The sequence below is a fragment of the Neofelis nebulosa genome, chromosome 2 (genome assembly GCF_028018385.1).
Source record: "Neofelis nebulosa isolate mNeoNeb1 chromosome 2, mNeoNeb1.pri, whole genome shotgun sequence".
NCBI lineage: Eukaryota > Metazoa > Chordata > Mammalia > Carnivora > Felidae > Neofelis > Neofelis nebulosa.
In genome coordinates, this window is record NC_080783.1 from 192,159,193 (window position 1) to 192,173,807 (window position 14,615).

The following is a 14,615-nucleotide window of genomic DNA, read 5'->3' on the forward strand; positions in this document are numbered from 1 at the left end:
GCCAGGGCTATTTATGGGTATCATATCACCTAAATGAAGGCTTCCGATATTCTATAAAGATATCAAGGCAATGCTTTCCAGCAAACACAATGCAGTGTTCTCTACAGCTCATTTTTTACCTTTAGGCAAACACAATCTACTGGAATTTGGTTTCCTTTCATACAACAACCAAGAGCTCAGGAATAAGAGATCTTTGAATGAAAGGGAGGTACTTACTTTAAGCCTTGATTAATATTCTGCTTTCCTCTCTGGCACTTCCAATTTGCCTGACTTTCCAAAAACATGTATGCACTGAATCCCATTTTGGACTTTAAAAACTCAGAAAAGCTTGTGTGCACGGAGCACAGAAAAACAACCTGACACAGGACACGGCATGGGATCTTGCTGGAAGGACTCCAGCTTGTTTCTCCATTGTGACTGACTGGTGATTAGTTTAAGAAAATGCTGCTTGGCTAAAGATCTGCCCTGTAACACAAAGAATAAGCAGGACCTTGCTCAAATGCCAAATCCTTTTTTCCCAATTTTGGGACTAGAATGCAATCTACTTTCTCTTTTGAGGAGAACCTTATATTCAAGCCCTACAACTGATATTTTTTAACTCAAAATGCTACAAGATTAATAATGAACAATACAAAAAGGAGATTAACAAAACCAATTCCACTTAAAGTAATAGTAAAACAAACAAACAAACAAAAACATCCTTTGGGCACCCGGCTGGCTCAGTTGGTAGACCATGCAGCTCTATCTCTAGGTTGTAAGTTCAAGCCCCACATTGGGTATAGAAATTACAAACAAACAAACTTTTTTTAAAAATTGAAAACTTGGGGGGCGCCTGGGTGGCGCAGTCGGTTAAGCGTCCGACTTCAGCCAGGTCACGATCTCGCGGTCCGTGAGTTCGAGCCCCGCGTCAGGCTCTGGGCTGATGGCTCGGAGCCTGGAGCCTGTTTCCGATTCTGTGTCTCCCTCTCTCTGCCCCTCCCCCGTTCATGCTCTGTCTCTCTCTGTCCAAAAATAAATAAAAATAAAAAAAAAAAAAAAAAAATTGAAAACTTGGGGCGCCGGGGTGGCTCAGTCGGTTAAGCGGCCGACTTCGGCTCAGGTCATGATCTCACGGTCCGTGAGTTCGAGCCCCGCGTCAGGCTCTGTGCTGACGGTTCAGAGCCTGGAGACTGTTTCGGATTCTGTGTCTCCCTCTCTCTGACCCTCCCCTGTTCATGCTCTGTTTCTCCCTGTCTCAAAAATAAATAAAAATGTTAAAAAAAATTTTAAAAATAAATAAATAAACAAAAATTGAAAACTTGACAGCTGCATTTGTTAAAAAACAAAAACAAACCCACCAAACTTAGGAATTAACTTAGCCAAGGAGGTGAAAGACTTGTACAGTGAAAATTATAAAACACTGCTGAAAGAAATTAAAGACATAAATACAAAAAGACATCCTATGTTCATGGATTGAAAGATTTATTGTTGTCAATATTACCCAAAGCAAGCTATAGATTTAATGCAATCACAATAAAAATCCCAGTTTTTCTGCAGAAATAGAAAAACTCATCCTAAAATTCATACAGAATCTCAAGGGATCCTGAATAGCCAAAACAATCCTGAAAAACAAGAATAAAAGCTACAAGACTCCCACTTCCTGATTTTAAAACTTACTACAAAGCTGCAGCAATCAAAACAGTGTGGTAGTGGCATATAAAGGCAGACATACGGGCAGAATTGAACAGAATCCAGAAATAAACCCTTGCACATACAACCAAATGACTTCTGACAAGGGTGTCAAGACCATTCACTAAGGAAGAGTCTCCAACAAATGGTGCTGGAAAATCTGGATACCCACATGCAAAAGAATGAAATTGGACCCTTACGTAACACCATCTACAAAATTAACTCAGAAAGGATCCATGACCTAAAGGTTAAGACTTAAAAACTATAAAATTTAAAAGAAAATATGGTGGGCGGGGGGGAATACCTGGATGGCTCAGTTGTAGAGCATGCGACTCTTGATCTCAGGATTTTAAGTTCACGCCCCACGTTGGGTGTAGTGTTTACTCAAAAATCTTTGGGGGACCTGGGTGGCTCTGTTGGTGGAGCGTCTGACTCTTGATTTCAGCTCAGATCATGATCCCAGGGTCATGGGATCAAGCCCTGCATTGGACTCTGTGCTGACAACATGGGCCTGCTTGGGATTCTCTCTCTTTCCCTTTCTCTGCCCCTCCCCTGCTCGTGCGCTCTGTTTCTCTCTCTCTCTCAAAAATAAATAAACTTAAAAATAAAATAAAGTAAAATTTTTAAGGGCCAGCTCAGTCGGTGGAGAGTGCAACTCTTGATCTCAGAGTTGTGAGTCTGAGCCCCACATTGGGGGTGTAGAGATTAAAAAATAAAAATAAGTAAAATCTTTTTAAAAAATAAAATACAATCTTTAAAAGAAAACATAAGAAAACATAGGGGGAAAGCTTCACAACAGTGGATCTAAAATGATTACCTGGATAGGACATCAAAGGCAACAAACAAAAAAATAAACAAATTAGACATCATGAAAAATTTAAAATTTGGTGCACCAAAAGGCATTATCAGCAGAATAAAAAGGCAACCTACAAAATGATAATATCTGGAAATCATGTATCCAGTAAGGAATCAGTATCCCAAATATACAGAGAACTCCTAAAACTCAGCAAAAGATAACTCAAAAAATGGGCAAAGGACTTGAATAGACATTTATCCAAAGATGCACAAATGGCCAATAAGCATGTGAAAAGAATCGCTTCTCGGCCTTTTGGCTAAGATCAAGTGTAATAAGCATGTGAAAAGATGCAACATCACTAATCAGACAGAAATGCAAATCAAAACTACAGTGAGATACTACCTCATATCTATTAGATAGCTACTAACAACAAAAAAGGATACGAAGAGACTGGAACCATTGTGCACTGTTGGTGGGAATGTAAAAATGGTGCAGCTGCTATGGAAAATTGTATGGCAGCCTCAAACTATTAGAAATAGAATTACCTTATAATCTGGCAATTCCACTTCTGGGAATATATTTTTAAAAAAATGAAAACAGGGTCTTAAAGAGACATCTGTACACCCATATTCATAACAGTATTATTCACAAAAGCTAAAAGATGGAAGCAACTGATGTGCCCACTGACAGATAAGCAAAAGGTGGTACAGACACCGTGGAATATTATTCGGCCTTAAAAAGAAAGAAATTCTTCAATATGCTACATGGGTGAGCCTGGAGAATGGTATGCTAAGTGAAATAAACCAATCATAAAAAGACGAATACTATATGATTCCACTTATATGAAGCAGAATAACCCAACCATAGAGACGGAAAGTAGAACAGTGGTTGCCAAGGGCTTGGGGGAAGGAGTAGGGAATTACTGTTTAATGGACATAGAGCTTCAGTTTTGCAGGACGGACGGTGGTCATGGCTTGTACAACGTGAAAACAACATCAATGAACTGTGTACTTAAAAGTGGTTAAGATGGTACTTTACCACACACACACACAAAAAGTTGGAAAAAATTCTAAAGGACATCTACATTAATTTTTTCAGTTCATACCTCCCTTCTACACCTGGATTTTTCTTTTAAAAATGTTTATTTATTTAGAGGGAGAGAGAAAAAGCATGCACGAGCCCAAGCAGGGGAAGAGCAGGAGAGAGGCAAAGAGAGAATCCCAAGCAGACTCTGCGTTGTCAGCACAGAGCCTAATGCAGGGCTCAATCTCACAAATTGTGAGATTGTGACCGAGCCAAAATCAAGAATCAGATGCTCAGCCAACTGAGCCACCCAGGTGCACCGGATTTTTTTTTTAAATGTTTATTTTAAATGTTTATTTTAAATGTTTATTGAGACAGAGAGAAACGGTGTGAGTTGGGGAGGTGCAGAGAGAGAGGGACAGCAGATCCGAAGCAGGCTCTGTGCTGACAAGAGAGCCGAATGTGGGGCTCAAACTCACAAATGGTGAGATCATGACCTAAGCTGAAGTTGAATGCTTAATCAACTGAGCCACCCAGACACCCCGGAATTTTTCTCTTAAAAGCCATTTCTAAACATGTCAATTAGAAGTACTAATATACCAGGGGTGCCGGGGTGGCTCAGTAGGTTAAGCATCCGACTTCGGCTCAGGTCATGATCTCACAGTTCGTGAATTCCAGCCCTGCACTGGGCTCTGTGCTGACAGCTTGGAGCCTGGAGCCTGCTTTGGATTCTGTGTCTCCCTCTCTCTCTGCTCCTCCCCCACTCATGCTCTCTCTCTCAAAAATAAATAGACATTAAAAAAAAATTTTAAGTTCTAATATACCGGTGATGTAAGATAGTAAATTGAAACAATGGTATTGCTTCTTCAAAATTATCTGAAGTTCTCATTTTCTTAGCCTTTAAGTTAGATTTCACAGGCCTGAGAGTAAACACAACCACTCTCTCTACTGACTCCCCCTCCCAGCTCCAGTCTGTGTTGTGTGGAAAATAAACCAGAATGAAAGCAGTAAAGAATACTGCAACTTCTTAAACCAGTTAACATATTTAAAGTAGCTTATACGTAGTAAAAGCATCATTAAATGCTGCTTATTACTACCTCGATGCTAATTTTTAAGGCATAGCTAGAGGCATTTTTCCTAACTTAAAAAATAGGTTGCAATTTCATTATAGACAAGTATGATCCAAGAGAAAATAGAATAAATAGGATAGAGCAATCCTTTATTTTTAGACACTTTCACAAAGAAGTTTTCAGCAAATGGACTTTCCGGCGGAGAAGAGAAAACATGAAAATCAGCCTGCAGCCATCAGCAGCAGCTCTGCTCAGGGCCTAGGGTCCTCCTTGCCCAAGTGGTGAGGCGGGGGTGTGTACTTCCCTTCCTTTATCAGTTTATCCCGCTGCCTCCTGATGTCACTCAGACGTTTCATCTGTCAAAGGAAAGAAGTATTTAAACTAGGGGGAAATGCACACCATAAAGTTGAGGGCTAGAGAAAGAGACTGAAAATTGGTTTCATTTTTAAAATATGGAAGCTTTTCATCTTAGAGAGCCTTGGAGATGAAACCCTTCTTTAAAGAAATAACTTGAAATCACTTCCCAAGCTTTAACCAAATTTCTGGTGTGAATAATAATATCTCCTTTAAAAATAATTAAAATGTTCCTGTTGGATACAGGAATACAGGTATTTACAAAAACAATAATAAAACGCAGATCACAAATCTAAGAGGCATATTTGTGCATACTTAAATCCTTAAAATATTGAAAGATGAGATCAGCTCACAGCTGATACACTCCTGACCTATGTGAAATTGGTACTGCTGCTGGTGACTGTTCACTGGGTGTGAATGAAGCAGAAATAGCCGATACGAGGTTTCTCGTTACCACACCGAAATAAAGATCTGATACGTTCTCCGCTAACAGTCACTACCAAGCCCTGAGTTCTGCCTCTTCCTCTCAGGTAGGACACTGGTTGCTTCCTAACCAAAGAAAGCCATGCTATACAAGACCGTATAAAAGCTGTAATTCACATGGATTCTTCGACACAGAAAATACACTCACTGATCCTGACTGCATTACTCCCCTGCTCAAAACCCAATGGCTTCTCATCTTACTGAGAAAACAGCTGAATCTTTCCTTATAATGCCTTACTAGGCCTACCTCTGACCTTATGTCTTAATGCTTTCCCTCACTCTCGCTGCTCCAGCTCAGGGACCTTTGCACTTGCTCTTTCCTCTAATCGGAATATTCTTCCCTCACATCCACATGGCTCACTTTCTTGAAGTCTCAAAGGTCTCGTATCATTGAGGTCTTCTGTGACCACCCTCTTCAAAAGAGCATCCACTTAGGTCCCACAGTGTTTTCTTTCTACCTTTATCTTCCCCACTGTACTGATCAACACCTGACACTATTGTTTTTTTTTTTTAACTTGTTTGTTAATTTTCTGACACCCCATATAAGCTCCTTTAGAGCAGGAACTTTTTGCTGTTTTGCTTATCGTATATTCCTACACCTACAACAGTGCTTCAATAGAAGCACCTACAATAGTGCTTCAATAAATAATTTTTTGGTAAGTTTTCACAAAGGTATGAAAAATTAGTATATTCAGTTAAAGACTCCATTAACCTTAAAGAATCAGTCAGGGTTTAACTTCAGCAGGAATAACTCTAGGTGTCCTAAATACTGACATAAACATTAGCATTTTGGGGGGACAAAACATGAGACTCTTAAATACAGAGAACAAACTGAGAGTTGCTGGAAGGGCTGTGGGTGGGGGGATGGGCTAAATGGGGAAGGGGCATTAAGGAGGATACTTGTTGGGATGAGCATTGGGTGTTACATGTACGGGATGAATCACTGGATTCTACTTGTGAAATCATTATTGCACTGTATGCTAACTAACTTGGATGTAAATGAAAAAGTAATAATAATAACAAATAAAGAAACAGAAATAAATTTAAAAACAAAAAAATTAGCATTTTAAAAAGATTGCATTTGTTTTTTAATTCCGGTATAGTTAACAAAAAGACTGTATTCTTTTTTTTTTTTTTTTTTATGTTTATTTATTCTTGAGACAGAGACAGAGCGTAAATAGGGGAGGGGCAGAGGGAGAGGGAGACACAGAATCTGAAACAGGCTCCAGGCTCTAAGCTGTCAGCACAGAGCCCGACGCGGGGCTCGAACCCACGAACCGTGAGATCATGACCTGAGCTGAAGTCAAGACGCTTAACTGACTGAGCCACCCAGGCGCCCCAAAAGACTGTATTCTTAACACTTCTGTATTAAAAAACCTCTCAACAGAGGACTAGTCATGACTGAGCTATCACAACAACTAATGTCCAACCTTTCTCTGAGTATAACAACTTAGTGTTGTGGATGCAAGCACAGGCTCTGGAGCCAGTATTGCCAGGTTCAAATCCCAGTTCCACCACTTACCAGCTATATGACCTTAGGCAATGACCTTGATTTTTTGGTCTTGCCCCAAGTTTTTAATTGTATAGTGGAAAAATTATAGTAATGTATCTCACAGAATTATTGTGTGAAATAAATCCACTATTACACACTAAGAACTTAGAACAGTGCTTGATTCTAATTCCCTGATTCACTAGCATCTTCACTTAGGGCTAAGTATTTAGTCGTTTAGGGTGACATCTAAAATAGTAATGGATCTAGTTACAAATTCACAGGATGAGTAAGTGACCTGAGAGCAACTCTTTAATATCTCCAGATAAGGAAACCAAGACCAAAAAGGGAAGTGACTTGCCCAAAGTCACAAAACTAGTGATGGCAGAACCAGTATCAAAACCCAGCTCTCAGGGCTCCTGGGTGGCTCAGTTGGTTAAGCATCTGAACTGATTTTGGCTCAGGTCATGATCTCACAGTTTGTGAGATCGAGCCCCACAGCAAGCTCCATGCTGTTATCTCCTTGCTGGTTGGGATTCTCGCTCTCCCTCTCTCTAGCTCTCTCAAAATAGATAAATAAACATTAAAAAAAGAAAAAAGAAATTAAAAAAACACAAACAAAAACAACCCAGTTCTCCTAACTCTCAATCCAATGTTCTTCTACCTCACCACACTGCCTTCTTTTGGTGTAAACTTTACATGTAGAGTAGTCTTAATCTGACCAATGAATAACTGGGGCCCACAAGAAGAGAAGTTAAGACATATTGTGAACTAAACAGCTGGTAGGTGGCTAACCACGACCCATTCACTGTCCCTCAGTAATATTACAATATCACTCATTTAATCATCGATATCCCCACAGTGAGCAATACAAAATTAATGCCTGATACCCTCTAATTCCTTCCAAGTTTGGAATAGCAAATGTTAGAAGATAGGAAATTAAAATTTTTTTGACACAGACAACTTTAACTAAAAATCTAAACCGCCTTCCTGAACTCCAAGGAGTTGGGAGTCATAAAAACGTTTCTATTTGTTTTATCTGGAGCACAGAAATAGGCAAAATAACAGGCCACACCCAAAGATTTCTTCTCTAAGGGAGAATAGAGGCCTATATGTGATGGAGATCATGCAACTCTTGAGGAGGTAGACATCATGCTGTCAACATCCTTTCCCCCTGCCTCTTTGGTCAGACTCACCTAAAGCAATCTCATTAACACCTCCATCTTGCCCAGAGTAGAAATTAATCCAGAGATTCTTATATCACATTCAGTGTAACAGACCTGTAGGGTTTTACCTTCTTCTCCAATGAGGGTTCAATGCACTTGAAACATTTTCATCCAGAGATGTTCACGGACAAACAACCAAGGCTGGTTGATAACTTCTGCTTTATAACCTACTGCAAAAATGGGAATACGTACACACGTGCGATTTCTACCCTGGTGGCTACAGGAGGGTACAATGCTAAGGAAAATATGTCAGAAGACGAGGAAGAACCCTGAGGAACAAGAGACACCCCCCCTCAGATCGGAAGGCAATTAATTTCCTTGACATGGTACCTACACAGAGAAAGTGTTTTCACCACAAAAGTTTTGCCAATTCACAACGACCAATTAAACACACTTAAAGGTAGCCCCAAGAAAGAAAGAAATAATTCACATCCCATCTCCACCACTCCTCACCGTTTTCTGCCGAAGCAGACATTCTACGAAATCATCATATTCTATCTTGCACTCTTTCTCTGCACGGATACCACCAATTCCATGCGCACATTCTATCCATTCTTTTTCAAAAGCATGGCATCGACCTGGAATCTTGTGAGGCTGCTCAGCACTTTGGATTGTCATCCACTGATCTAAGTTAAGGCCCAACCTTTTCTGCACATCAAAGAAAGGCATGGCTGAAATGGAAGATAAAAAAGAAAGAATGCCATAAAAGTGCAACCAAATGAGAAATTTCTAAGAAAAATGAGAGAGTTAATTATGACAAATATCCCTTTAGAAAGCTATGTTACACTATTCTCCCAACATAGTCTCATTAATTTTTTTCATTTGACAGGTTCTTCCAGTTTATAGCAGATGAGCAATATCTTTGTTTTCATAAAACTCGGGGGAAAAAAACCACTAGAACTAAAAAGCAATGCATAAAAATCAACTCTGTATTGATAAGGTCATTTTAATCAAAAAGAGTGTTTATGTTTTGACTCAAGAATCCCAATTCTTTAAGACAGGTCTGAAGAAATTAGAAATTAGCTGAAAAAGAACAAAAAAGAACAAAAAAGCCCAAGCACAAAAACGTCTTTTTTTTTTTTTTTTTTTTTTTTTTACATTTTTCTATCTGTAGCAACTGAGATGACAATTCTGTGACATCATCCTGAATCTGATGTCCCTCATCTGTGTTCACACAGCATCTCAACTTTCCATAAGAGTACTTTACTTTTCATGCCCCTGTAATGGATTATTAATTTGAATGTCTCCCATATTGCAAAATGAGCGCTGTGAGGGCAGGGATCAAGCAGGGGCTCAGTAACTGTTGAAAAAAAAAATGAAATTCAAACAACTTAAGTGTGCAACAGGGAAATGGATAATTAAATCTAGTAAGTACCCGCTTATTAGAATATGACAGACAACAGGAAAAACGGATAATATACACAGAACATATATTTTAATGTTAAATGATAAAGGGTCTACGGTGTCAAAGAAAAACTGCAAAAGATTGGAAGGAAGCACAAAAAATGCCAATAAAGATTTACAGGTGAATTTCAATTTTATGTTTCCTATCCATTCTTTCATTCTATCCAGTACCGTTCCAGATACTGGAATGGGGGTAAAGCAGCAGCTGCAACGTAAGCACTAGATTGGAGACACGAAAGGAACTGGGAACCCAAAGAACAAGAGGGTAAGAGCTGGAAGGAGGAAGCACCAACTCTGCCTAGGAGACTGGAAAATGCCTTTAAGATGGGTTGAGTTTTGCCAAGTGAAGGTCAGTGGACACAGTATTCCAGTAAGGCACAGCACGAGTTACAGCCGGAGGTGTTGGGTATGCCCTGGGGGACACCGAGCACCCAGGAGTGGCTGAAGCGCGGAGCTCAGAGAGCATGTCGGGACGAAGAACGAAAAGGCGCTGGAGGGTGGCGCGGCCGTTATCACTCAGGGCCTTGAAAACCAGGGTAAGGTGGGTGGACTTAGGGTTAAGAAACAGAAGGCCAAAGCATTAGTCCGGCAGAAATCAGAGAGAAACGCGGTCTACAGACTTCGGTGACCCTGCCTGTGGGCGTAGGGGCCTGGGAACGCAGAAAACACGTTCAGAGTTCGGGCCTGGGACAACACACACCCAGGAAAACAAGAGGAAATTCGTTTAAGAAATCTCGGAATAAATCTCTTTGCCTAAACTACCCGAAGACAAACGCAGCACCTACCGTCCCGCTGCGATGCCCTTGTCTCCTCGCTGACCGCCGCTACCGGATGAGCTGAGAGCGACGCAGAGGCCTGCCGCAAAGGACGCCCGCAGTGCGACTCTTGCAGCGCGACTGCGAGGCCCGACCTTCTCTCTGCAGTTGCGCCCGGAAACCATAGAAACCAAGCCCCTGGGTCTGCGCCTGCGCGGCCGTGAGCCTCAGCCTCTGATGATACGGACCAGGCATAAAGTGACCCTCTCCAGATGACCGCTTTAGACACTGCCTAGCGGTTAGTGTGTTCCTGCTGCCTGCTCAGCCCTGTGACTAACACCCTCACGACAGCTCGGATTGGTGAGGGACTTGACCAAGGCCACAGTAGAGAAAAAGCATGCCTTCCCCACCCCCATCCCCGCCGGTAGTAGTTACGGCCTTGCGCTGTGGATTAACGCTGGGTGGATTCAAATTCTAGCTTCACCATTTCGGTGCGACTCTAAGAAAGTGCCTTAGGGGCGCCTGGGTGGCGCAGTCGGTTAAGCGTCCGACTTCAGCCAGGTCACGATCTCGCGGTCTGTGAGTTCGAGCCCCGCGTCAGGCTCTGGGCTGATGGCTCGGAGCCTGGAGCCTGTTTCCGGTTCTGTGTCTCCCTCTCTCTCTGCCCCTCCCCCGTTCATGCTATGTCTCTCTCTGTCCCAAAAAAAATAAATAAAAAAAAAAAAAAAAAAAAAAAAAAACGTTGAAGAAAGTGCCTTAACCTTGCAGTGCCTCAGTTTTCTTATCTTAAGATAAAAGTACCTTGGGGAGCCTGGTCCTCAGTCGGTAAAGCAAAAGACTGCGTCTCAGGTCATGATCTTACAGTTAACGAGTTCCAGTCCTGCGTCTGTCCTGACAGCTCAGAGCCTGAAGCCTGCTTCGGATTCTCTCTCTCTCTCTCTCTCTCTCTCTCTCTCTCTCTCTCTCTTTCTGCCGCTCCCCACTCACACTTTGTCTCTCTCTGTCTCAAATAAATAAATAAATAAATAAACAAACATTAAAGGTCAGCCCTTAAAAAATAAATAAATAAATAAATAAATAAATAAATAAATAAATATATCATCTTAAAAGATAAAAGTACCTACAGCCTAGGGTTCCTTTGGGGATTGAGTTAAGTGTAAAACAATGAGGCGGTTCCAGGCACATGGAAAGCTCTCCAAGGTAATCACAGTTCTTTGTTATTTTGTTATTTTGTTTTTAGTTTTTATTTAAAATCACAGTTCCTTAATATCTCAATTTCTAAAGTTTGCAGATTCGGGGTGCCTGGTGGCTCAGTCCGTGGAGCGTCCGACTTCAGCTCAGGTCATGAGCTCGCAGTTCGTGAGTTCCAGCCCGGCATTGGGCTCTGTGCTGATAGCTCAGAGCCTGGAGCCTGTTTCAGATTCTGTGTCTCCCTTTCTCTGCCCCTTCCCCGCTCATGCTCTGTCTCTCTCTGTCTCTCAAAAATGAATAAACGTTAAAAAATTTTTTTTAAAAATTAAAAGTAAATAAAGTTTGCAGATTCAAGAAAGTGAAAGAGACCGTGCCCCTCCTGTGTTTCAGAATATCCAGTGGCTCTCTGATTACAGCAGGGCCTTGGAAGTGGTGTGTGTGATATGATACACCAGGTGGGAGGGAAGAAAATACTCAAATACTTTTTTAATCTAATCATTTTAATTTCTATTTTTTAATATACTTATTACATAAACTCCATGCCTGAAGTGGGAGTCATGACTCTGAGATCAAGAGTCCCAATGCTCCATCAACTAAGACAGCCAGATGCCCCTTTAATTTCTATTTTTTGATGTTAATCTTTATAAAGTACATAACATTACTGCAGTTGTACATATAAGTAACTTAAAAAATAAGTGTTTGAGGTTTGGGCTGAATATTTATTCTCATTTTAAGTGATGTGCTTTCAAAAACATTTAAAGAAGTCAAGCCTTCCACCCTTCCCAGCCTCGTTGTCCAAAATCCTCTGCCTAATCCCCCACCCAAGACCTTGCTGTTCCATTGTATTCTTGGAAAAGTCCTGCCACCCAGTCTCTGATTTTTCCCCCCTTTCCCCTGGAATGACACTATTCCCACCCTGTCTCCATTTCTACATACCAAATTCTTGCTCTGCTTCAGGATTTTGGCATAAGTTTTTCCCCAAAACAGGTGAACTGCCTCCAAGTCCCAGGAGTACCCACTCTAGAGAAAATTCCTAAAGTCTCACAACTTAATTGGTTTCTTTCAAGCATTCCAATTCTCCCTCTGCTCCCCCTAGCCCATCAGATATATATATATCCCCCCCCCCCCACTGAGATCAGAGTTTCAGTTCAACTGGAATCTCCTGAGCACCTAACACATGTCCAGCAGAATACTGGAAGATTATGGAATTAATCATTTGTGACCCTTTCCCAGAAAATAGTGGAGATAGCAAGATGCTACTGATAGCCACCCCACTTTCCACTTCTTCCATTTTCTTGTTTATATTGGTGGCATCTTCCTGGTCATTCAGACAGGAAACTCTGAAGTTGTATTTTGCCTTTTCCTCAACTTTCATCCAATCTTTCATTAATTACTGGCCGTTAATTCAAATACTCCTTCAACAGGTTGCCAATTCATTTCTTCCTCTCTGCCTTGCAGCTCCTCACTTCAATCTGTTTTGCACTGAATGTTTCTAAAATACTAATTTCATTGTATCACTCCTCAGATACCAGGCAGGATTAGTACAAAGATGGGTCACTCAAATACCTCCAAGGCCAAACAAAAGTGCACTATAAGGAAATAAAAACAGAAGCACCATAGTAAATGGCAACTGGTATTTGGCTTCAGTTTGACTGATGGAAGGAGTGGTGTGGAATGTGACGAACTGAAGAGGGTCTGTCCTGTCTGAAGGCAGCTGCAGCTACTCTGCTCCATCCTATAGCTGTTGAAAATATCAGGGCTCCAAATTGTCAAATCTTCAACTTTTTCAAGAGAAGCCAGAAATCTTTTATTGTTTAAATGTGAAACTTACCACTTTCTTGTTAAGTTTATTTATATATTTTGAGAGAGAGAGAGAAAGAGAGTGGGGATGGGAAGACAGAGAGGGAGAGAGAGAATCCAAAGCAGGCTCTGTACTGTCAGCGTGGAGCCCACTGCTGGGCCCAAACTCATGAACTGTGAAATCATGACCTGAGCCGAAATCAAGTGTTGGACGTTTAACTAACTGAGCCACCCAGGTGCCCTGGAAACCTACCACTTTTATTTACTTTTAAATGTTTATTTATTCTGAGAGAGAGAGAAAGTGCTCATGTGCTAGCAGGGGAGGGGCAAAGAGAGAGGGAGCGAGAATTGCAAGCAGGCTCCCCACTGTCAGTGCAAAGCCTGTCTCGGGGCTCAATCCCACAAATTGTGAATTCACGACCTAAGTGGAAATCAAGAGTTAGACGCTTAACCGACTGAGCCACCCAGGCGCACTGAAACCTACCACTTTTAAACTGCAGGGCAACTAATTTTTTTAAGTGCTGGGGCCAAACGAGACCCACATTGGAAATGGCTTGATGTGCCAGATTTCAACCCATGGATAGAGGGAAATTTGAAGGTGGGGAAAAAAATTTACTTGGAACTCTGATGGTTTTTTATATCCAGCCTTTCTCCCTTCTTACCCACTCTCCTTATTGCTGCCAGTTGCTTTTCTAAAACTCAGAACTGATCATTCAAAGACACTTCCTGAGCTCATATCATATACTGTGGGCCTTATTGAGTTCTTGGGACTAAGACACAGAATGATGTAGCAAGTGATAAAGATGGACAAAACAAGGGAGAACACGAAGTACGGGGACATTCATACTGCTTGGGTTGTGTGTGAGGTGTAATTGTATTCAAGAAAATGTTCAAATTACTGGGTTTGGCATTCAAGATCCCTCGATGATTTCTTCCCATTTCTAAATCCTCAGATACAATTGCTTTTCAACCTCCTCGTATTCTCAGCCATCTAGAATTGCTCTTTCTTCCAAACCTCGTAGGAGCAGTTTCTTCTGCCTAGAACAATTCCACCAGCTCGCTGCCACCTACCCACTGCCTCCCAGGTGAATGCCTAATCTGCCCAGACCATTTAGCGAACATTTTCTTTCTTTTTTTAAGTGTTTTTTTTTTCTTTTTTTTTAAGAGAGAGAGAGAGAGAGTGGGAGAGTGCGGGCGAGAGAGGGGCAGAGAGAGAGAGAGAGAGAGAGAGACACAGAATCTGAAGCAGACTCCAGGCTCTGAAATGTCAGCACAGAGCCCGATGTGTGGGTCTCGAACTTAGGAACCATGAGATCATGACTTGAACTGAAGCCGGCCACCCAGGAGCCCCTCCAG

At 41.4% G+C, this 14,615-nt stretch overlaps 1 protein-coding gene across 1 annotated transcript; it reads right to left on the reverse strand.

Moving 5' to 3' along the window:
• Positions 1-4,689: 4,689 nt before the first annotated feature.
• NDUFS5 (NADH:ubiquinone oxidoreductase subunit S5) lies at positions 4,690-10,422 on the reverse strand. Its single transcript, XM_058717981.1, has 3 exons — positions 10,299-10,422; positions 8,563-8,780; positions 4,690-4,913 (listed from the first exon to the last, which is right to left on the reverse strand). Exons 2-3 carry the CDS (start codon positions 8,776-8,778, stop codon positions 4,809-4,811), a joined length of 321 nt encoding a protein of 106 aa, XP_058573964.1. The 5' UTR covers positions 8,779-8,780; positions 10,299-10,422; the 3' UTR covers positions 4,690-4,808.
• Between the last annotated feature and the right edge of the window lie 4,193 nt (positions 10,423-14,615).

What these genes read in the sequence shown, in the direction of transcription:
- NDUFS5 (XM_058717981.1), bottom strand. Translation starts at nt 8,778, where the DNA reads ATGCCTTTCTTTGATGTGCAGAAAAGGTTGGGCCTTAACTTAGATCAG. An exon ending in GTCTGCTTCGGCAGAAAACG is followed by an intron (nt 4,914 to 8,562) that starts GTGAGGAGTGGT and finishes TTCCTTTGACAG; the next exon opens with ATGAAACGTCTGAGTGACAT.